At 42.8% G+C, this 23,147-nt stretch overlaps 1 protein-coding gene across 6 annotated transcripts in view; it reads right to left on the bottom strand.

Moving 5' to 3' along the window:
• Positions 1-1,123: 1,123 nt before the first annotated feature.
• The window catches only part of MAPKAPK3 (MAPK activated protein kinase 3), a 57,158-nt gene continuing 35,134 nt past the window's right edge, over positions 1,124-23,147 (bottom strand). For 3 of the 6 annotated variants that reach the window (XM_053953768.1, XM_053953767.1, XM_053953769.1), the window contains exons 5-11: positions 21,935-22,014; positions 20,397-20,520; positions 18,867-18,942; positions 18,563-18,687; positions 16,624-16,709; positions 13,886-13,966; positions 10,524-12,520 (exon numbers count right to left, since the gene is read on the bottom strand). In XM_053953768.1, coding sequence (XP_053809743.1) covers positions 12,362-12,520; positions 13,886-13,966; positions 16,624-16,709; positions 18,563-18,687; positions 18,867-18,942; positions 20,397-20,520; positions 21,935-22,014 — 731 coding nt within the window. In that variant the 3' untranslated portion in view covers positions 10,524-12,361. The other 3 variants (XR_008432994.1, XR_008432993.1, XR_008432992.1) reach the window with 3 other exon arrangements.

Raw genomic sequence — 23,147 nt, 5'->3', positions numbered from 1 at the left:
TTCCATTGCTGATGGGCTCTGGGCTGCCAGCCACATCCTGCTCCCTGGAGAAGGAGGTGACACTGCTCTGTTGCTCAGAGAAACAGGGGACCTGACCTTACCCTGCCTGCTCGAGAGTGAACCTCAACTGCTCCCTCACTGCAGTTTATAAACTGGGCTCCTGCCTCCTGTGCTGACCTAAATACTGCAAAATGTTTGGTTTACAAACATATCAAGGGAAAGTTGGTTTTGCCCTTGCCCTACATTTCCCCTTCTCTTCCCAGTTTAGTATCTCTAACATATTTCACTTACACAAACTATGGAAACTTGTTTTTCACATAACATATTTTAGTAATTTGCTGGAATTCATAGGCTTGTGAGGGGACTCCATCTTCACTGTTTAGGTGGGCAGCATTGAATCAATTTATATTAAATAAACAATTAACAATAAAAAAATTTAAATGCTCATGTTTTGATAAAAGTTTGTAAGGCTATTTTTCAAAAAATAAAAATTCAGCCTGTTAAGGAAAACCTTTCTTGTTAGAGCTTATAATGTATAAAATAGAGACTCACTTCTTCTGACGTTCATTTTTTGTTCCATCAGACTATTCCCTCTGCACACCTGCTCTATCTCCATTTGTCTGGTTAATTATCCTCACTTCTTCTCTACAGGCTTTGACAAGTTCCTCTTCCTTCTCCAGCTTCATCCCCGTTTTTCACCTTGTGTGCCTTAAATCTCCACCCTAAATATCCTGGCTCCTCTCAAAATGAAACAACATAGAATCTACCAACAAACAGTTTGAAATAAACAATAAATAGCAGAACATCTTCGTTATAAACCATTTTTTTGAGAATTCATAAATTAAGCATTTTTCAGAGTAGGAGATGGCAGAGGGCTTTAGGTTTCTATGTGATCAGTACTCCCATGGAGAAAAAGTCAGAACCAAAGAGGTCTTTAGGACAGCATTTCACAAGGATTCTGAATTGATAATAATTTCTAATACGAATGCTGAGCAGCATTTTCTGTATTTGAAAGTATCACATATGTGCATCTCAGTTTATTTTTTCCAACATCAGAATTGCCTGGTAGTATCTGCTATAAATTAATTCTTCTCAGGATTCCACAATTATTATTCCTCTCTTGTCCTGCTTTCAGTTTGTTGAACCTTGCCAAAAAAAAAATTGTGCTGTTAAACTAAAAGATACCTGTGCTTCATCACTCATGCAGCTTTTAATATGGAAAATTTTAGATTTTTATTTGTAAATAATTGAGAAGCAAATATATCACCTTCACAAGGATGGGTCTGAGTGTTCTTTGGGAAGCTGTAGTGGAGAGGACCGAGATGGTTGGGTTTTCCAAGTGCATCTGTGATACCTTGTTCTGTGTTTGGTTTCCTTCTCTGCCCAAAATCCATGTAACCTTTCCAAGCCTTTCAGCTCCAAATTCTCCAAGGACAGTGAGTTCTTGAGTATCTTTGAAATCAGAGCAGTCTCACTATTCTCCTTTCACCATTTCGTGAGACTGATACAGGTTTGAGCATCACCGTGGGGTGGGACTTCAGAAGCAGAGAGGGGGTGAGTGGCACCACAGAGGCAGAGCCACAGCAGCTCAGTTGTGTTGTGCTGTGTTGTTTTCTGTTGTGTTGCTCACCTGTGAGAGGAGCTCTGTGGGACATCACACACACTGTCCCTGCTCTTGGGCAGAGGGGAACAGGGTATGAGAAAAGGCCAAGTTGCACAGAAACATTTACAAGCAATTGCAGAGCCTCACATTCCACCAGCCTGTTCCTCCACACAGATCTAAACCACTCTGCACATTTTAGATGCTCATTTCATTCTTTTGCCCTGGAGTTTTGGCTGTGATTCATTCTTTACATTTAACAAAGAGAATCAGATCACATATGTAAGGTGAGTTGTGGGTGTCCTGACAGAAGGATTTGGCCTTATACGTCCCACCTCCAGACATTTCTATTCTCTTTTTCTTTTTTTCCCCTCCAAGCATGTTGTTACTGTCCATGAGTCATTTCATTAATCTGGAGAGAAGGCCAGAAAACAAATGAATAAACACCCTGCTTCACAACCTTCTGCTGCACTGTTTACTTCTCTGCTAATGAATGAACAGCTGAAAAACAGAATCATCCTAACTAGGGACATTCAAAGGGACATTATCTCCTCTTTGTCAATGGCTGGTGCCTGGTTCAGCCAGTGACTGCACTGCAGGATCAGAGGATGATCTCTGCATGCTCCTTATAACTCTCACACAGTGAGTGCAATGACTGTAAATCATAGAGCAGCCACACAACATTCTGGGTTGGAAGGGACCTTAATCCCAGAAACAGTGGAAAGGAACATACATGCAAGTCAAAAAGAAGAGCACAGGAATCTTTTACCTTTCCTATTAAAATAAAAAAATTAAAAAACAGTTTGAAAAACACAAACATCTGTGATGCCATACACAGGGGCCTGCCTGCAGCAGCACAAGGTCAGATCTCATGTGAACCAGGCTGGAACTCAGCCCGTGCTCTGAGTCCTGGGGTTGGCTCTGTGCACATGGCCAGGGCTCTCCATTTATCATGGATATGGCTGGCAGCCACCTGAAATGTCCTGCTCCCCCTCCAGAGCTGTCAGAGCCATCCTATCTCCAGTGAGATGAATAAAGACAGAAGATCAAGGACTAAATGAGAAACAAATGAGTGCAGTCTCAGTTTTACCCCCCTCTCCCCAATTACAGGAATTCAAGTTCTATCTGCCACCATGGAAGCCAGGGTTTGACTGTCCCTTGCAGTCCTGCAGCTGCAGGTACAGATGAACTGGTGCTCAGTGCAGCTCACACTCCATCCCAGCTCATTTGGGATTCACAGAATCAATGAGCCTCCCTCAAAAGCACAGCCAGAGCTAAACCTTAGGACCATAATTTCTAACACCGTAAGGTGTTTAGTAAGTCCCTTTCAACTTTCAAGGATAGGAATGTTACCTTCATAAAACAAATATTTGATGCCCAGAGGTGGCACTCTAAGTAACATGCAGATTACTATGAATTATTTTCAAAATAAGGCATGAAGCTAAGCTTGTGCACTTTACATATTCTTTCCCCTTTGTTGCTACATGTGCTTGAGATTTTGGAATTTAGTTTAACGTTTATATTTCTGCACTTTGATGCACAGTTGAACATACCCTGCTCTGATCCACTTTCAAAGAGAATCCATTAATTTTTATATCAAGGAGGGTGATGTTCAACCCCTCAGCTAAACACACAGTCCAACAGAACATGAAATTCAACATTTGATGACTTCTTTTCCTGCTCCCATTGCATATCAGCACAGCAGCTTGTACATGACTCCTCATGTGAGTGGTGTATTTCCATTTTTGTGACAATTGGTCGCATGTGAGGTTTTTGACCCAATTGTACACAAACAGAGGAATCTGCCTAAAATATATCCCTGGTCTGTGGTATTGCCACAGCACATTGAGTTGTGTCACCAGGACTTCTCAAGACTTACAACGATGGACAGAGAAAAACCTATCTGAGACAGGATGCTGGCATCCTTGTGGCTGGCAGCATTTGAAATTAAGTCACTATTTTGTCATGCTCCTTGATGGCTTGTGACACACAAACCAACACAAAGCTGGCATTCAGCACATCAAACAGCCTTTCCCTAATGTAAGACTATTTTGACAGAGCATAATTTTCTTACAATCCAATTGTTATAGAAAAAACCAGAAGAAACCCCAAATATGATACAGAAGTGGTCATGATCTGCCAGGCAGCTTCCCGCAACACTGAAGTTTCCTGCAGAGCCGAGGTGCAGATACTGAGCAACATTTACAGACCCACAACATCCCATCCTGCCAGGCCTCACCTGCACATGCAGAACAACACAGGCAATTCCAGCCAGGGCTCTTCCCTCTGCTGCTCTCCTCCTCTTCCTTGGACAAAGCAATGCCCCGTGGCAGAGGGGAAAGAGAAAACTGAGAAATGGAACCACACAACATTCACTGGCAGGGAGAACCTTACCTGTGTGGTGCTGTGGGAAAGGGCAAAAGGGAACTTGACAGCAACATTTTTGGAGGCTTTGTGCCAGTGTACCTGCTTCTATGTACATAAATATATATTTGTGCTTCTGAATTGAAAGCATTCGGGTCAGAAAACTCAAAATACTTCTGTTTGTACATTACTTTTGGATATAGAACTTCAAAGATCAAAGCAACACAAAAATCACTCTTGACATGGACATTATCATCATCCAAACAGAAAATTAGCATGGCCTTTTTTTTAATCATTTAGGCAGGATAGTATTTCTGATTAATAGAAATTTGAATTAAATTGCTCCTTTCATGTACACAGCAGTTAATTCTAATCAAGCAAGCTCAAGGTCTTCCGTTGCCTGGATAGTACTAATTAGATTCTTCCACCATATGACTTCATATGCATCCATACTTGGCATACAAATATCAACTTTCTTTTTAACAAATATGAAGTTTCCTTTCAAATTCTCACTGGAAATAATTTTCTGGTGGTGGGAACAATATCTGCTCCAAAGGAAAATACAAAATTTCAGGAAAATCCTACCAAAAAAAAGTATCCGGCTTAAAAGAAAATGCTTTGAAACTAATTTACTTAGTACATAACATGACCACCATGAAGATTTTGCACAGAAATAAAAGTAACACTTCATGTGGGACTGTGGTTATGGAAATAAGGTTTGATGTATGTGAGTGGCTGCAGATATCATAAAACAAACAATATTAATAAAGTGATGACTGATGATTGCTGAGCTTCTGTTGGCCAGGCATGTCACTGTCCAACGGGAGCTGAGGGAAGCTCCAAGGAACAGCAGCACATGCCTTGTGACACAGGCATGCACCTTCTCAGCTAATCACTGCTTGCTAGATGGCTGTTCCAGCATCCTCAAGGAACAGCTTAAAAACTGACTTTGTGCAGGAATGACAAATCATTGGAGAAAACATCTGATAGCTCTCCCGAGTGCCAGCCAAGGTTTGAGCTGGATGCAGAGAATCTATTATGAAAGAAGGAGGCAGACCGAGCTGAGTCACTTTAAATCAGGAAATGCAATTCCTTCCTACTCCTCAGACTTAAAATATCCTACAGCATAAAACTTCTATAGGATTTTTTTTTTTTTTTATGTTTAGGGAAGAAACCGAAATACTGCAGTCAGGTCTCTCTAAAGGAAGCACTCATAACTTCCAGGCAGTATAAAATACATCAAACTACTGAAATCAAGGAGCAGAAGAAAATCAGAGGATTTAGAAGGACAATAACCAGACCACCTCATTTTACTCTTTTTAGTTGGGTGCATTTCTTTGTAGAGACCTTCTCTTTTCCTCAGAGGGTGATTTTTCCTACAATTAGCCATTGCTTACAACCTTCCTCCTTACCATTTTACAGACAATGAAGTTTTTTGCTTCCTGCCAGGTAATGGGATTCCTTGAAACTCTTCCAATCCTTTACACCACACTGAGTTCAGAAGTAAAAAAAGTGGTGGTACAACTGCAATTGAGCTAAGGAAAGAGGAAAAAAACCTTGCATCATGGAATGGTAGCCTTGGGACAACTAATTAGAATTTTATTCAAGACAAAAGTCAAACATGCAGTGGTAAAGTGCAAGACAGAAATGCAAAATTCCAAAAGCAAAAATGAAGGGTAACTTCACCTTACAAGCTTTCTGCAAGCAGCTTACTCAGGCAACTTTAGGAGAGCAGAAGTTAATCTGAAAAGACAATTTATTCAGTTATTAGTTGCTCTAAAAAAAAAAAAAAAGCTCAATTTATTTTGTTCACACTACCAGCATTTACTCAAAAGTTTCATTGATAAACATCAAGCTGATCCTTGCTTTAGACTAACTCAGATAAAAAACCCTGGAGTCTGTACTGTAGATCTATCTTTAGGAAAACATAATTATTTCTGAATCCAGGAACTGCTCTGGGTTGGAGCAGCAGCTAATATCCTAACCAGAATTTCCTTGATCATTACTCAAGCAGTAGCATTTTTATTTTAAAAAAACCCCTTAGCCCTCCCTCCCCCACCAGTTTCCCCATTTCTCTTCTAACACATTCCACTCTAATTTTAGTTTTTTGAGAAGGTTTTTTTCCAGATCAACCCACTCTTTTTCACATTTAAATAATTTTCAGTTTTTAAAAGAGCTCAGTTTTAGCAGGTGCTTCAGTAGCTAGGCAATAAGAAGTCTCTTGGGAACATCTTCCATATTTCCCAAATGGATTAGCCTGGAAGTTTGGGGAGAACACATTAGACAAAATAACCATGCTCTTTAAGAGTTTCATTCCAGCTTTGAAATTCAGAGAAAGAAATGCTGTCCCCAAAAGAAGCATTTGTGCTCCCTGTTAACAAATGAATAAACAGCTGCTACACTGGCAGTACTGGGATGGACCTTGGAGGCAGGAAATTCAACAGACACACTCAGAAGCCAAACATGGCAGCAAACAATGCAGCTCCTCCTTTTTGGCATTATTCAGCTCCAGTGTAGCCCAAGGACCAAGAATTCTCCGTGCTTTGCAACCATGGCCCCAGTGAGTGATCTCCCTGGCTCACAGTGGGAAAGGCCCCTGCACGGTGTCGAGGCAGCAGAGACTTCACCAGGGCCTGCAGCCCCCCACAGCTAAGGCAGGTTTGTTACCAGCAGCTCTGGGAACTGAACTCAAGGCCAAGATTCCTTCAGGATACCCCTCCCCTGATAAAAGAGAGTCTGGCCCCCTCCATCATCTCCAGCTATTTGAAAGACACCTTTTTCCTCTTTTGGCTCCTGGAAACTAAAACCACTGCGGTACATTTCAGCAACTGATTCTTCTTGTGGTCCCAAATTGCAGGAGACAACCCACTGACAGTGATGCCTCTGTGCCTTCATGCAGTTAGAGCAGACCTGTGAGACTTTGGCATCTGGCAGATTCATGAGGCAGGAAATTTAAAAATAAATTTAATGCTAGGCATCATTTACAGATTTACCAGAATAGATGTTCATCTACAGTCACAGGGTTATCTTCCACATTTCCCTAGAGTGCAGCAACATCCTCCTTCTCCACTGCTAAAAAAGACTAATAAAGAGTTGAATCTATCTTGCTATATCTGTACAGAGGTAGCATCTGCAGTAAGAAGTAAGTTGGAGTAGAATACAACAGCAGACATATCTTATTCTTCAACATGACATATCATCCCCCGTTTCTGTTCCCTTTGCTCCATTAAATTCCCCTAACCACACAAACTGAAAATAAATAATCCTATTTTAAAGCTGGACTTAATTTTCAAAAATAATTTTCTTACCCGGTGCAAAGATTTCAGGGAAACATTTCCTCAGCAAATGTTATTACCTAGATTTGCTCTAACCTCTATTTTCCACAGGTGAGGTACATTTCAGTATGGAGATGAGGACTTGCCCGTTAGATTGCAAGAATTTTTAACATGTTTTTTTTGTTTTGAGTGTGTGTTCTCTGCCTCTCAAGTTTGCTTCATTGCCTTCATCCTTTTTAGGCTCTCTAAAAGAGAATTAACCATGTCCATTCCCAGCTTTGCCAGCTCCACTACTGAAAACAGATGGGTGAAGAGGGGAAATACTGGAACCTAAAAAAAAGAAAATTCTGATATTTCCAGAATACCCCCCCCCCTCCCCAAACATTTAATCTTAGAAAAAAGGAGTTCTCCTGCATGTGAAGTCATTCCCTGCTTGCTTCCTTCTCTTTGTCCCTGAGGTTTGTGAGCTGAGCTGGCTCCATCCTTGGGCTAAGCAGGAGAACACTTCAGAGCAGCTGAGCACACATTAACACCTCCTCCCCACCTGGACCACAGGTCTAAAACAGTACAAGTGCTCATGATTCCCTGCAAGTAATTAAAACCTTTGGCTCTCTCATCCTCACTAAACCTTCCTCTGCTCAAAAGCATCTCTGTCTAAACATGGGCCAAATAAAGTGTGAATTGAAAAGAGGACAGGGAAATTAGATCAAACTGAGTATGTAGCATTCTCATTATCCCTCATGTCAGACAAGTCAGAAGCACTTATGTAATTGGGCCTCCAGACTCAAGGCAGTGAAGTGTTAAGACAGAAAAGCAATCCCAGGACTGCGTGCTGGGTTTTGACAAATAGAAAAACACAGAATTAGGCCAAGAGCTTATCATTAATGTCAATTTTTAATTGTACCATGTCAAACCCAGGTTCATCATGTGGCACATGTGGTCAAAGAGGTAAGAAAGTGTGTAGTGCAAAAGCTGGGAAAGTGAGGGAGGGAATTTCCTGTGTGCCTGGGTACACATTTGTGTGTGGATCAGAGCAAGAGCACTGGTGAGAGCACATGAACCACGTGTGTGAGGAGCACAGTGCAGGGAAACACAAGGGGAGGCAGCGGCCCATGAGCAATCGCTGTGAAAAGGATGGGGGTGGGGAATAGTGCACAGTCCTTTTTTTAGCTTCTGCTGTAAAAAATAAATAGACCTTTTAGTCTGTGTTCTTCTTGAAGCCTTCTCTATTGACCATTCATTTCTTCTGTCCCTTCCCAGCTCTTTACCTCCTCTATATGGCTGATGAATATGCAAACGCATAATCAGTTCTGTAATAGCCTATCCTTTCTAAAAACAGGCTATAAATTTGGATCCTGAGCAGCAGGTTCTAAGAAGCCTATTATATGACATGGCTGGGGGAAGAGGCAAGACCCAAACACCACCAAGAGCTCACCAGAGCTCTTTATAATGTGTTTGAAAGCAGGGAGGAGGAGGGTCATCCCCCAGAGCCTCGCTAGCAGCCAGAGGGACAACACCTTCGGCACAGCCACACACCCAGAGCAGGGCCTGAGATACTACAGGGTTTGGGGAGCTGAGGGCAGGCTGGTTTTGGGGAGCTGAGGGCAGGCTGGTTTTGGGGAGCTGAGGGCAGGCTGGGTTTGGGGAGCTGATGGCAGGTTCAGATTTGGGGAGCTGAGGGCAGGCTGGTTTTGGGGAGCTGATGGCAGGTTCAGATTTGGTGATCTGGTGGCAGGTTCAGATTTGGGGAGCTGATGGCAGGTTCAGATTTGGTGAGCTGGTGGCAGGTTCAGATTTGGGGAGCTGAGGGCAGGCTGGTTTTGGGGAGCTGATGGCAGGTTCAGATCTGGGGAGCTGAGGGCAGGCTGGTTTTGGGGAGCTGATGGCAGGTTCAGATTTGGTGATCTGGTGGCAGGTTCAGATTTGGGGAGCTGATGGCAGGTTCAGATTTGGTGATCTGGTGGCAGGTTCAGATTTGGGGAGCTGAGGGCAGGTTCAGATTTGGTGAGCTGGTGGCAGGTTCAGATTTGGGGAGCTGATGGCAGGTTCAGATTTGGTGAGCTGGTGGCAGGTTCAGATTTGGGGAGCTGAGGGCAGGCTGGTTTTGGGGAGCTGATGGCAGGTTCAGATTTGGGGAGCTGAGGGCAGGCTGTTTTTGGGGAGCTGATGGCAGGTTCAGATTTGGGGAGCTGAGGGCAGGCTGTTTTTGGGGAGCTGATGGCAGGTTCAGATTTGGGGAGCTGAGGGCAGGCTGGTTTTTGGGGAGCTGATGGCAGGTTCAGATTTGGTGATCTGGTGGCAGGTTCAGATTTGGGGAGCTGAGGGCAGGCTGGTTTTGGGGAGCTCTTGGAGCCATGGGGCAGGGGCCAGGTGGTGTGGCAGGGCTGGGCAGAGCCGAGTCCATCGGATGCTCTGTACATCCCTACATCCCCATGGAGCACACAGGCCCTGCTGGGGAAATGCCTGCACCCCAAACCCGGTCCCTGGCAGCCCCTCCCAGCTCCAGGAGACACAGAGCCAGGTAAAACATGAGCTGTCCTGTTCCACTGGGCTGCAGAAGGCAGCAGTGCCTGGAGCAGGGCAGCATTTTGAGGCTCCAAACATTGCAGGGCAGCTGTTTCCCAGCTCCCAAGGATTCTTCTCCTTCCCTCTGTGCAATAAACACAAACCCTTTTGTCCAATACTTGCATACACTTCCATGTCTGCCATTTTGAGGCCCTCCTCTGGTTTCTGCAGGGTTTTACAGCATTCCTGGGTGCTGTTGCTGCAGGGTAGAAGGCAAGAACTGTTAGTCTGAGTTTAATGGGATTGTCCTGCTACACAGAGACAGAAAGCTGAAGGTGCTGTGCCAGGTGCCTCAGTTCCAGCTCCTGATCTCCAGTAAATACTAGAACCCCACAGGAAGGAATCAGGCCCAGGTGTGTTTTACAGAATTTTTACAGAAAACTACCCAGGAACAGACACATCTTTGAGCTCCAGACTGAACTGACAAGCCAGGAGGTACCAGGTGGGAACTGAGAGCTCCTGCTCAAACCTTGGCCAAGGCACAGGAAAAAAGCTGGTTTGCAACAGTTTCAGTGGCTCTGTCCCCAAGACAGACAGGACAGTGCACTATACACTGCTTGTCCTGGGAACATCCATCACCCTGATGAATGGCACAGAGATGGAATGGCAGCAATAATGTACCTACCTCCCTCAAAAACATGAGATAAAGGGACAGAAACTTGGATCTGGCTCGAATTCCAACTTGCATCCCGAACATATCACAACTCTTCATTTGCAGGTAGTGAATATTTGCATAATTCATTGGAGTAATATGGCAAAACAAAAACATACAGGACATGCTATAATCACAGATACCTGAAACATGAAATAATTTTAAAACACAACTTTACAGAGATTGATATTTAAAACCAAAACCTTGTGATCTTATAAAAAGTACAAAGTTGTTCAAATGGCAGCCTTTGAATGTGGACATCATGGAACACTTTCCTTCTCCCCTTCCCTGTCACCTTCAACACAATGTATCTTGCAAAGCAATGCAAACTCTGCAACACCTCAACAAAAACAGGGATGACAGAAGGAAGGAATGTTAAAAACTGATTTTAATGAATCATGTGACAAAACCCTAGGACCAGTTCACAAAGGAGAATTGAGGTCTCATTCACCACTCTGAAGATGGGAACTGGGCTCCTCAGATGAGGTCCAAAGCCTTGAGCTGAGCTTTGCTGTGTGTCACTCTGATCTGACAATTCAGATCCCCTCGGGAGCCCTCTTTTCCTTTTTGTCTTTTTACATTCTTGCCAGCCTATTAACACACCAGTATTGTGTGCCTACTTCAAAGGTGTATTTGCCTGCATCACTGGAAGCACATCATATTCATCCCAGACTCTGATAACACTTTCACAAATATTTGCTTCACTTAAACTAAAAATAAAGCCAAACCCCAAAATACAGTGAGAGAAAATATTTTGATCACAAAATAAAACATACCAGCAAACCAAGGCCAGATTCCCATGAAATAAGGAGAATTAAAATAGGAAAAAAACAATGGGTGGATGTACTTAAAAGTAATCTCCCTTAAGTGGTGAAAATCTTTGGGTCCTGAAACACCACCAAATCACCATAAATAAAGTAGCATCCTTCTCCCTCCTGACCCCAGGAAACAAACCAACCCTAACACCCCACAATTTGCTGTGATCAGCACATCTTAGGCACAGGATCTGGAGATAATTACCAGAAGGGATGCTGGCAGACACCAGGGTCCATTCAGAGAAATGCATTTGCCACTTCTTCCCTGAATTTCAGAAGTCTCTCTCCTAAATCAATCCCTTGCATATCCAGCTGCATGCTCTGGAGATTGTGGATCCAAGGGGAACAGCAATATTCTCTGCAGGATACTTTCAACTACTTAAATCCTGACTGAAACTCTTCAAATAAAGTACCAGTTAAATTGAAAACATTACAAGAGAGGGGTCTGACAGTGGCAAAGATACAACATAGTGGCTACAGCTCAGAAAATTTACATGTTATCAAATGGGAAGCCATGACAAACTCAAATCTTCACATGAGACTACACAGAAGACTTTATGAAATGGAAATGTATGGATGCTTTTTCCTGTAAGAAGAATAACTTTACAGTTTAGGTGATATTCTGTAACTATAGGAGGTAAGTTTGGAAATATAGACTATTACCAATTCTACTAAACTACTAAAACACTCTTAGCAGAACACTTGGCACTTTCCTATTCCCCAGTTTAAAACAGCAGCAGAAGTTACTCTTGTAGATGGCTGTTAAAGCCTCAGTGCATTAATGTGCTGAGACTGCCTCCTGCTCTCTCCTCTTGTCCTACACAGCTAAAGCCAAACCAAGAGCCTGTAACATTTCTGGCATTACTGTACCTTCCCTTGCAATATGCAACAGAATTGTGTCAGATCCATTAGCTTCAAAAGCAAAGCCCCGATTCAAGTTATCAAAACGTTATCACACTGTTCCCTCTTTGCAGGATAGCATCTTCACGGTCTCATTGCCTTTGTGGTGTGGACTGAGGCAATCATGTGATTTTAAATTGCTCTGTTTAACTTTTACCCTGCACCCACAGGTCCCTCTTGGCTTCTGCCCTCACTGGTTGTTGCAGCCCGGCGCCGCAGAGGAGGCGCCCGCCTGCTTCTGCTTCTTGCGGCGCTTGTTCAGGAGGCGGTTGTTGGACGTTTTCAAGTCTTTGATTTTCACCTGGTCATAGTCCACCCTCATGGTAGCCAGAGCACTGGTCATCTCCTCCTGAAAGCAAGCAAGCAATGTAGTGAAGCCCCTGAGGCAGCGAGCGCAGGGCCACCCCACCCTACAGGCTGCAGAGGAGGGACACAAGGAGCCCTCTGTCACCCCCTGGCCAGCAAGAGCTGAGCCCTCTCTGGGCACTGCGCCAGGAGCAAAGGTTCCTTCCACCAGGGGCTCAGTCAGCAGGAACTGAGCTGGTCACACAGCATTTCACACGTGAGCACACAGGACCATGCTCTGCTGGCCTAAATTCCACCTGTCCCTGTGCCCAGCGCTTCTCCCTGGCTGGCTCTGTGCCTCCACATAAAGATCTTTAAAAGTATGTGCTTCAAATTCACACACCTTCTTAATTTGAATTAATGCTTAAGTACGGGAACATTTTAAACTTTTTAATAAGGTTGTAAAGAAAAATCTGTTTAAGTAAACAAATGTCTAAGCATTTGGTTCAGGAAAGGAAAAACAATTCAATATCATGAGTATGTTGGTAGCTCGAGGGAATACCTCTGGGACGGACACAGAAGCACAAGCGTAAGAAATTCTCAGAAACATGGAAAATAAGGCAGCTAAGTGAAAATATCTGCTTGATCTCTGACTCAGAAGGTAAATGTTGCCTAGGTCCTAAAAAGTTTTATCATTACATAGCTCAACAGCTGAGACTACAGATCAGTGATTTCAATAAAATCAGTAATCAATAAAATATGCTACAGGAATGTTGCAATTGTAAACATTCTAGAAATTTCAAGTGCAGAAAACTCAGAATTAATTGTAAAAGATGCCAACCTGTTAAAGGCCAGCAGGAAAGAGTTAAAACTTTCAGTGTGCCCTACAGTTTCACTTTGCAGGAAGCATTCAGCAGTCATTGGTACACACAGTAGGTGAGGCACCTGCTTAGATTAAGATAATTTTTTTTTCTCTCCTCTTCCTCCCCACCTAATGTCATAACAAGACAAGACTAAGGTTATTCAGTGTTGTTCCACAATTCAAAAGCACTGCATAAAACCAGAATGCAGCTCAGCCCTCCCTCCTGTCCCCCTACGTTTTCAGCACATTCTTCACTGTAATGAAGCTCAAACTGCCCCAGCAGTGTCCTTCTCCTCCCTGGGTACATGCAGTGGCTCAGCAGGAGCATCATTCATGCCTTTGATCATCTTTGTTGATATCTGGTGCAGCTGTAAGGCTGCTGATGAAGCTCAAATAGCATTCCTTCTTTTTTTAAACAGTTATCATATACACTACTGTTCTAACCAAGACTGTTTATGGCACCCTTGTTTGACATGATTGTATTCAAAATAGCCACAGTATCCAAGGCAGCACATTTCATCTCCTATCACACTTGACTTAAAGAAATCTGAATTTGGATTGACTCACTTTAACTTCATCCCAGTGGTCTTTGTCCTCTTGCAGGACCCGTGCAGTGTGAAGAGGAGTTGGTGGCACCGACATTGATCTCTGAGAACAAAGAAAAATACCAAAAGAAGTTCCAAAAAACAACATTTGGGAAGTGATTTCTTGCTCTTCTCTGTGTATGAAAGGCATAAAACTTGATATAATGTCCTCCAATGGCCCTCATTATTCCTGCTTCCAATCACTCCACAAATGAACTCGTGTGTAGGAGAAAAGGACTACATTCCCCACACAATATTTAAAGAACAAAAAGAGAGAGAAATCAGTGCTGAGCTTCTTTCACTCTACTCCCTTCCAGTCCAAACAATTTATCCAACCAGTGTTGGATAAATTTTTATGTATGTTTTAGATTTTAACTGTCATTTCACTATTTATTAGTCAATATCTTAAAGTAGTTAATTTGACCTTTATCTCCTAGGATTTGTTGTAGGAGACATTTTCTTGCACGTATGCATTAACTGAGATTACCACTTCATCAGACTAAGTGAACCCCAAAGAGGAAATGACACAATTCTTCTGAGCAAGGCACAGCTCAGAAGACAGTACATCCACATGAAACTGAGATCTCTGTTCACCTGCCATGAAAGATCAGGAGATACTTTACATAGAAAAAGGAACAATTTCTAAAGCCTGAAGCACAGTTCCCTAACTAAACTCAGTATGAATCATGGCAATTCTTGCCAGCACCTAACCCAAACTATAATTTCATTTGGATTCTCTATTTTCCTTATGTTTTCCACCCAAACTTGCTGTTTGCTGCTGTGGCATCCTACAGCTGCATGTCAACAAAGTCTAAGGAGATCCCTGTAAAACAAACCCGACACTGGAACCAGTGCTTATGTTCCCCCGAGCTCAGAGAAGCAGTGCAGCAGTTACAGAAGTGAAGCAGAAATCCTGACTCCTGCATCCTCTGGACAAGGACCCCAGCTGGCCAGGGTACAGTTTTATCAAACACAACTGGGACAAGAGAAATGGAAAACAAGCATGCTGGTTTCAGTGGTGTCCCTGCCCTGCTTCCCTGTGGAAGGTGCCTTTCTGCTGTGAGCTGCTGCTTGTTTAAAAAAAATCTTATAGACAAGGAACTAAATGAGTCTGTGCTCCACCTAAATTGACAGTTTTTGCCTACTTCACAGTAAAACACTTCTGTCATCCATCTCAAAAAAAAAAAAAAAAAAAAAAAAAGAAGAGGGGAAAGTAAAAAAAAAAAAAGAAAAAAGAGACAGAGGCACCCTCCTCCGCTGCTTGTGCAACTCCCCAGACATGTTTCCACTTTGGGATTTAGGAAAAGGGAGAACACAGACATTCCCTGTATTGGTCTTTCCCTCTCCCTCCCTTTGCCCCCTGTGAGCAATAAGTTCAGCAGAAAAGAAATCCAACCTGCAGCTTTCTTCCAGGAAGGGTATTGGAGCAGGGCTCCAGTTGGAGCAGGTACAGCAGAGTCTGCAGACCTTGCCTCTAATCTCCTCCTCATTAATTGGCTCTGTGCATATTCCAAGTAACGAGTGTCGCTGTAGGTGGCAGCTTCCTTAGCTATTAGGCACTCACTCCATGAAATTCCTCACCTGCTGACTTCTGAAACACCTTCTTGGGGTTTCAGATACTCAAAGCTGGAGGTATTTATTCTGAGCAGTGATTACATTTTTATTTAGTTAAAAAGACTCAGAAACATTGTTTGGGGTCTGTTCTACAGAGTCTTTACAACCTCAGTTTCTCAACTCTGAATGACAACACCTTTTTACTTCATCAGGATGTCCTACAGCTGCATTTCACTTGATTCCAAGGGCTTTCAGATGCTGCAGCAGGCATTGTAGGAACAGGGACAATCAGCCACACCTCTGCTTCTGCCCCATCCTTTGAGGATCAGCACAGACACACCAGCACTGTGAGAACAAAGGGAATTCTACAGCAGAAATGAGTCTGATCCTGGCTGATGATTCTTTGGGTAGCGAGAACAAGGCTGGTATTTTTTTAGACACAAATGTGAGAAGTATAACCTACTATTTTGAGGGACACCTACAGAGCAGGGATGGTATCATGAAACTCAGTCTTTTAACTTCTGGGATTTGTGTCTCTTATTTGAAATAGTCCATATTGCATTAATAAAGTAATTTTTTTTCTTTTTTCTCAAAAAATTACTTTTAAGGAGAAGTAAATTCAACCAAGTCATAGAATGAAACCTGAACTGGGACCATTAATAGCTCTGTGTACCACCCTACCTGGCAATCTCTCACATGGCAATAAGAGACCCTTGCTCCTCCCCCATGTATTTCCAAACTCTGCCAAGGATGAGAATTCCCACTGAGCACAGGAGCATGTTCACCCTAACACAGCTATGCACAATGGTGCCTGAGACCACTAATAATAGCTCTTTAAATCCTGCACTGATGAAGTAAGCACACAGAGTTTATTTTTATATTTTTAAAGAGAGTAACACATGCATATGCTGCAGAGTCAACAGAGACTGCCTGCTCACAGAATATAGAGACATTTTTGGCTGTTGCTTCCAAGGACACGACTGTGGGTGTCTCCCCTTGTGTGTCCTCTGCTAACAGCAAGAAGAATTGTGGTTTTATGGGCAGTTGGCCCTCTGTAGAGGGCACAGGAGGTTAATTAAGGGACCAGCAGCAATAACAGCCCTTCCCTTGCTGCGTATACCCAATGTAAGAAACAATTTGTGGTGTAAAAAGGGATCTAAGACTCACATTAATCCAAGGGTGATTCATAAACTGAGAGACTGTCATCCTCTCTGTTGGGTCAGTCTTCAGTAAATGGCGAATGAGTTGTTTGGCTGAAAAACAGAACCAACAGGGCATGGTGTAGTCTAGGTCTGCATTCCCAAATAACCTTGGGAACACAAGGACCTGCTGAATGAAGAAACACAATTTTGCAGCACTGAAAACACCTCCCAATTGCTGTGACTGGGTTAAGAAGCCATGTACAGTGGGGCAGGTTACTATGTTTAAAGGGGAAAAACAGAAAAACATCTAAAACAAGAGGCAAGAAGGAAAGAAAAGACTGGGAATTCCAGCTATGCTCTCTACATCACCAAACCAACTGCTTTGAGAGCAATAACTGGAGGAAAAGAGAAGCACAGGAACAGAAAGCTGCTAAGTTGCCTGCCTCAGAGATGGCAACAAGCTGGGCATTAATGGGCTGAATGAATACATAAGCTGATGTTTTGAGAAATTATGGAGGACAACAACTAGCACAGGCTGTGGAAAAAAGGGACAATGAACTTTGACAACTGAGAGGCCACTAAAAAGACAAAAAAGTCAAATAAATGGATTGCACAAAATGGCTTTACAGCAGCTTTCTGTGAACATGGGATTTGCCAAAGCAAGAGCACTAATAATTGAGATATGAGATGGTGAGAGGCTAGACAAGAGTTTCATTAATGTGGGTGGACAGACTGGAAACACTGCATCCAAAGGAAGTTATTTAGAAGGACTTACAGAAAACTTCCTTAGGAAACCTATAAGAACTTCTAAATAAGAGTTCTCTTTTAGGAACATCACATGCAAGATGACTAAATGCTTGTAAGAAGTTGCCAGAGGTACAAGTTCAATTTGTTGAGAGAGGCTGCAAAGGACAAGGACAGCACAACACAGGGAAAAAAAGCAGCAACCTGCTGAAGGTGCCTCATCAGCCTAAAGAACACCTACAGATGAGATGATCTTAATAGGATGGAAGGTAGAGGGCCCCTATCTCCACCCACGCAAGCACACAGAAACCCTATACACAGTCCAAGTGCCTGTTCTCTCACCAAGCTCCTCTAGCCTGTTTTTAACTGCTGGAATATGAACAAGACTCAAAGCAGAGAAAATATTTAGCCAGAAACCCATGACTAAAACATCTCCCTCAACATTGTTCAGCAGGCTGGGCTGCACACAGCCACAAGATCCAGTGAGGGGTGAAGATACCACAGAGCACAGCAGGGTCCAAGGATAATTTGTTACTGCTAAGCAGCAGTCAAAACCAGGATCACAGCAATATAAAGGGCTTGTAAGAAAAACAGATAAACCCAGATATTGCTGACCTTTCTCTTCAATATGACAGGCAGGTGAGACTTCCAGGTTATGAAACTGTCAGGATAAGAGGGAATCAAAAATACCCACTTTCAGGACACTGATTTGAGCCCAGCAGCTTTTGATCAATGACTTATACAAAATTAATTGTTGACCTTGATTTAAGTGGTGGTTGGCAAATTCCCACATCCCAAAAAGCTAGCATGAAAACTTGCCATCCTTGCTGGCTGGATCACCAAGGAGAGCAAAGACTGAATAAATTCTTAAGACAGTTTGCCTTTCTTCCAGCTCAGCTTGCGTTGGAGCTGTCCAGGCTGTCTCCTTTCTTGGGATTAGAGACTTCTGTTTCAAGAGGGTTTAATATCAGCATTCACTAGCACTAGCTGGATTTTGAAAGAAGGTTTTCAGTGGTCATTTACTTTTTGTAGCACAGAGGTTGCTGGCTGGTATCTGAGTTCCCAGTCGTTCTCTGCAGCACCTTACAAAAAATTGATTTAAATTGCAGAAGAAAGGGAAACAAAAGCTCAGACAGATTTTTAGAAATAGTCTCTTTGTAAGCACTGCAGCACTGCACACCACCGTGCTCACACTCATCGGCACCAGGGAGGATTTTTACCTTCCTCTGATACTTCAGCCCACTCTGGATTGGGAAATCCATATTGCCCCATCCGAATTCTTCTCTTCATCCCTGGAGAAATGGCTTGACCGGTGTTTGAGTAGAATGGAGGGAACCCACACAGGCTGTAAGAGTGGACAAAGGAACTTTCATAACTAGGGAAGTCCTTTCACTTCTTGAAAAGTTTTATTCAAGCTTATATTCTACTGCAGGCTGCACAATCCCAGTGAACAATTACTTGTGAGTGCAGATTTAACAAGTTGTGTTCTCTCTCTGTTCACCAAGTTCCTTCCCAAATACTTACAGAATATATGTGATGACACCCAATGACCACATGTCACATGATTTGTCATACTTCTCAGGACCGAGGACTTCTGGGGCTGGGGAAGATTAAAACCACAAGTAAACAGAGTATCAGGTATTTCTCTTCATCTCCATCACCTTGTAAGTAGCAGCACACTTCAACAACAGGTATCAGAGGCATTAAAAAACTACAACTCACTGCAGGAACTGGGTAGCACTTTCGATTGCCAAGTTCCTAAAGGCATCTAAAGTAGCTTTAAAAAGGAGGAACAGAGCTGGAAAAATGCCCTACTCCTCACCTTGGTGTCTCTCTGCTCAAGGGAGTACTAAGATTACCAAAAAGCAGAAGGAGCTACAGCTAAATGTGTGCAGGGAGACACTGCACTGAAGGAGGCAGGAGCATATGTTCCAGCAATCAGAATAGAAAGGCCCTACTGGAGCTGTGATAAAATTTTGAATGATACCTGGGTGGTGTGTTTAGCTCCAGCAGCTACAGGGCACTGTATTTTTCTTTGGCCTCCAGAGCATTATATTTTTTCCACAAAATAACAAAATTAGACAGAGATACATTTAGAGGGGATTTTTTTTGTCCCCTGGGGCAGGTAAACTTCCAGGGAGTTTGATTTTGCAAGGAAAATTATTGTTTAAACATATGAGCAATCATGCTGGTTTATAAAAAGGTGTTGAGAAGGGAAATGTCAGCTTGTTTATACACAAATATAAAGGCATAAAAACATACGTGTGTAAACTCCTTAACATTTTACCACTAAACCCAGCTCACAAAAATACAGAAGAAGGCATTAAAAAAAAAGAGTATTGCTAATGTGATTATCTGCTCCCAGTGAATAAGTCTCTTTCAATACAGCATACTACAAACTTTTATCAGAGAAGTAATTTTTCAAACAAATTAAGTCCCTTTTCCAGCAAAGAAATTCCAAGCATGGACTGCCCCAGTCAAACTATATGATGAATGACTATTAACTCAAGACTAAAATGAGTGCATGAAGGACAGTCTGCTGTGGCATTCATTACACAGTGCTTCAACTTTGGACAAAATGAAGGAAAAATTCTGCTGTGATTAAGTCATGTTGGTTCTGTATTACTAATTCCTCAATTTGCCAGCTTGAAGAAGTTTTACAGCTGAGGCAATACTCTTCTCTCTTATTGCTTTAATTTAAGCTATGGGAAGTTTTGCACAGAAACACCCAAATATCACAAAGCTCAATTCAAATTGTGGCTTTTATTGCATCATTCAGAGGAAACATCAGGATTACTTCAAGGGTAATCAGAAGGAATTCCCTCTCTCTCCTTGTATATTCTCATTTGTATCTCCTGTGAAGGCTTTTTCTTCCGTCACCAAGGCAGAAAGTAGGAGCATTGAACTGTACTGGAACCAGACTTTAGGTTTGGATTGGATCCCAGTTTAAATCCTGGAGGCTAACACTTCACATTACATCCACAGTAGATTTCCCACCCACTGTAAGGGAAGGAATGACTGAAACACAGAATAAATGTGCTTTGGATAACTCACCCACATAATAAGGAGTGTAACAGGGGGTCTGCAGTGCATTTACAGTGGTTTCTTTGGCAAAGCCGAAGTCTGTGAGTTTGAGCACAGTGTCTTTGTCTTTAGATGTGTAAAGCAGGTTTTCAGGCTGGAAGGCCACCAAGGGAGGATAAACAGGACAATGAAGAGATGTCTCTAATGAGCTGACAGGTCAAACCCACCACCACCGTTTAGGTCTTCTTACTTCTATTACAACCCCACCAAACACACAGAAAGTTCCCTCCCAACATGCAGCACTTTTCCTCAGACATCAACATCCTTCTTAGCAAGGTTATTTGGGAGAGCAAACCACAAAACCCTGTCCAATGGCATCCAGTCTGGCTTCTTGAACCTCTCCCAGTTGTCTGCACTTCCTGGGACTGATCTGTGTGGTGACAGCAGCTGATCTGACATCACACTGTGCCTCAAGCAGCCAAGGGGCAGGACAAGGGAAATCCTCAGCTCCATCAAAATCAACTGATACAAACATAGCCCCTTCGCTGCTCCCCCTCCTCTGTCTCCTGAAACCTGAGATAATTCCACTCTTGCTCCACACTCCATACAGGCAGAAGTGGCACAGAGGGAAATACAAGCTCCTGTGCCCAAGAACAGGGACAACAGAGTATTTCCATTATCTCCAATTAGTTCAACTCGTTTCCCAGTTTACCCCCTGGTGACACATGATGTGTCAGTTCTCCCTCCAGCTAAACACACAAACATCTGTAGAAAATCCACCAGCTCAGAGCAGTGGAATTGATCTGATGCCTCAGTCTATCATTACAAGCCCTGCTCTCCTGCACATTCCATCCCTTGCTGTGTCCCTGCACTGGAAATGCCAGGGTGCAGCGAGCTTGGCTTTGCTCGTGCTGTGCACTTCAGAGCATGAGCACAAAATACAGCCCTACAAACTCTGTCAAACCCCGACAACGAGATTGGGGTTCAAACTTTACCTCATTAAACGCTGTCAGTAACTGAGATCTCCCTATTTTCTCAAATATTCACACACTTATTGAAGTGGGTTAAATGCATGAAATTGATATTATTTCTTCCAGAAGTTTCCCCTTTTTCTGAAGGGGGTTTTGCCGTTTGTGATTTTTGTGGGTTTTTTTTTTTTTTTTTGGTTTGGGTTTTTTTTTTTTTTTTAATACAAGTATGATGCTGAAAAGCAACTAATAATTGGCAAAGACTGTACACAGAGGCATCTATAAGTTATAGGTTCACTTGAAGGAGTGCTATTTTCTCACTAATTAATGGATTGCAAGTGGGCAGTACCTCTTTAACTAAGCATCTGACTATCATGAGATTTTTCTGCATTCCGTACACAACTGGAAGGCATTAGCACACATGAATATTCCAACCTTGGACTAGTTGCAAACTAGTGAGCAAATCCCTTCTCACACTGGCAGAGGAACAGGGACACTGACCATCTGACTGCACTGCCAGTTCTGTTAAAATCACTGCTGCCCAGGCTTTTTTCCTGTCATAAGTTTCTATTCCCCAGCCCACACACCTTGGGGCCTCACCTTGACGTCTCTGTGTGCAATGTTCATGGAGTGCAGGTACTGGATGGCTGTCCCAATGTCTCTCATTATTTCAGAGGCCTCTATAAATACAATTTTAGAGAAAGGTCACATTAACATTCCCACTGTAATTCAGGGACATGCTTGGGAATGCTTATGGCTTACAAACAGCTTGCTGGAACATGGGGCAAGCGTCAAGACTAGAGAAACCCTAAAATTAGCCCTAACAGCTGTGTTTTGGGTTTGCAGGCACCAAGCCCCCGACTGCCTGGCTGCTCAGGCTCCTCCTGAGCAGGCGCTGCAGCCCAACAGCTCAGACTCCTCAGGAGCTTGGAAATTCGTGCTTTAATGTGCTCACCAAAAAAAGCAGCAAGAACAGAGCAGGTACACAAGCAGCAACTCTTAAGAAAAGAAGCCCGAACAAGAACCTATCTCTAATTGTCCAGGACATGTCCTTGGTTGTTTGAGACAGAAATTTAACCTTCAGCTTCTAGTTCATGGGGATGATCTATCAGATTTTCTAAAAATAGAGCAATATAACAATATAGTAATTTTAGGATAGTCACATCTTAATTCCTCACTGTCTTTAGAAGTTTTTCGTAAGGAGGAACAAAATCAACAGTTCTATTCAGCAAAGGCCAAACTGCCACCTTTGAAATAATAAGTTTGAAAAATTTAATATAGCCCCAATGGGAATTTCTAGTGGTGGAGTTACCTTGCAACAGCAGTGCTCTGGGAGTCTGGAAGGGTTCAGTTACACAGGGAAGAATGACATTCCCATGTGAGCATTATATCACATCTCCATTGACAGGGAAACAATAGAAACTTCAGCCTGATCCTCTGGGTTCTGCATAGGCAGAACTTGTACTGCAACCTGGAATCCTTTAGATTATAGAGAGCAAAATTATACAATCTCAGACAAGGACAATCAGAATGCAGAAACACTCCTGTTCTTTGGGAAAACCTTGCACAACCTCCTCCCTCCTGGTCCTAATGGGAAGCTGTGGCTATATAAACAGGCAGTGAACCTGGGGAATCCAGTGGCACAGGGCTCATTTACCTCAAGAAAGAAGGAAGGTTTTTTTTTGTTTAACCAAATGATTTCTGAGTAAGTATTTATGTTATACAATGCTATGTAATGCAGAAAAGTAATGTTTTTAGTAGAGTGCAGTTGCTAAAATTCATGGAATCAGTCTTCTCCCTGGAATTTGTGTTT

The sequence above is a fragment of the Vidua chalybeata genome, chromosome 12 (genome assembly GCF_026979565.1).
Source record: "Vidua chalybeata isolate OUT-0048 chromosome 12, bVidCha1 merged haplotype, whole genome shotgun sequence".
NCBI classification, from domain to species: domain Eukaryota; kingdom Metazoa; phylum Chordata; class Aves; order Passeriformes; family Viduidae; genus Vidua; species Vidua chalybeata.
Note: the sequence above shows the minus strand (reverse complement) of the source record. Positions and strands in the feature narration are given on the sequence as shown.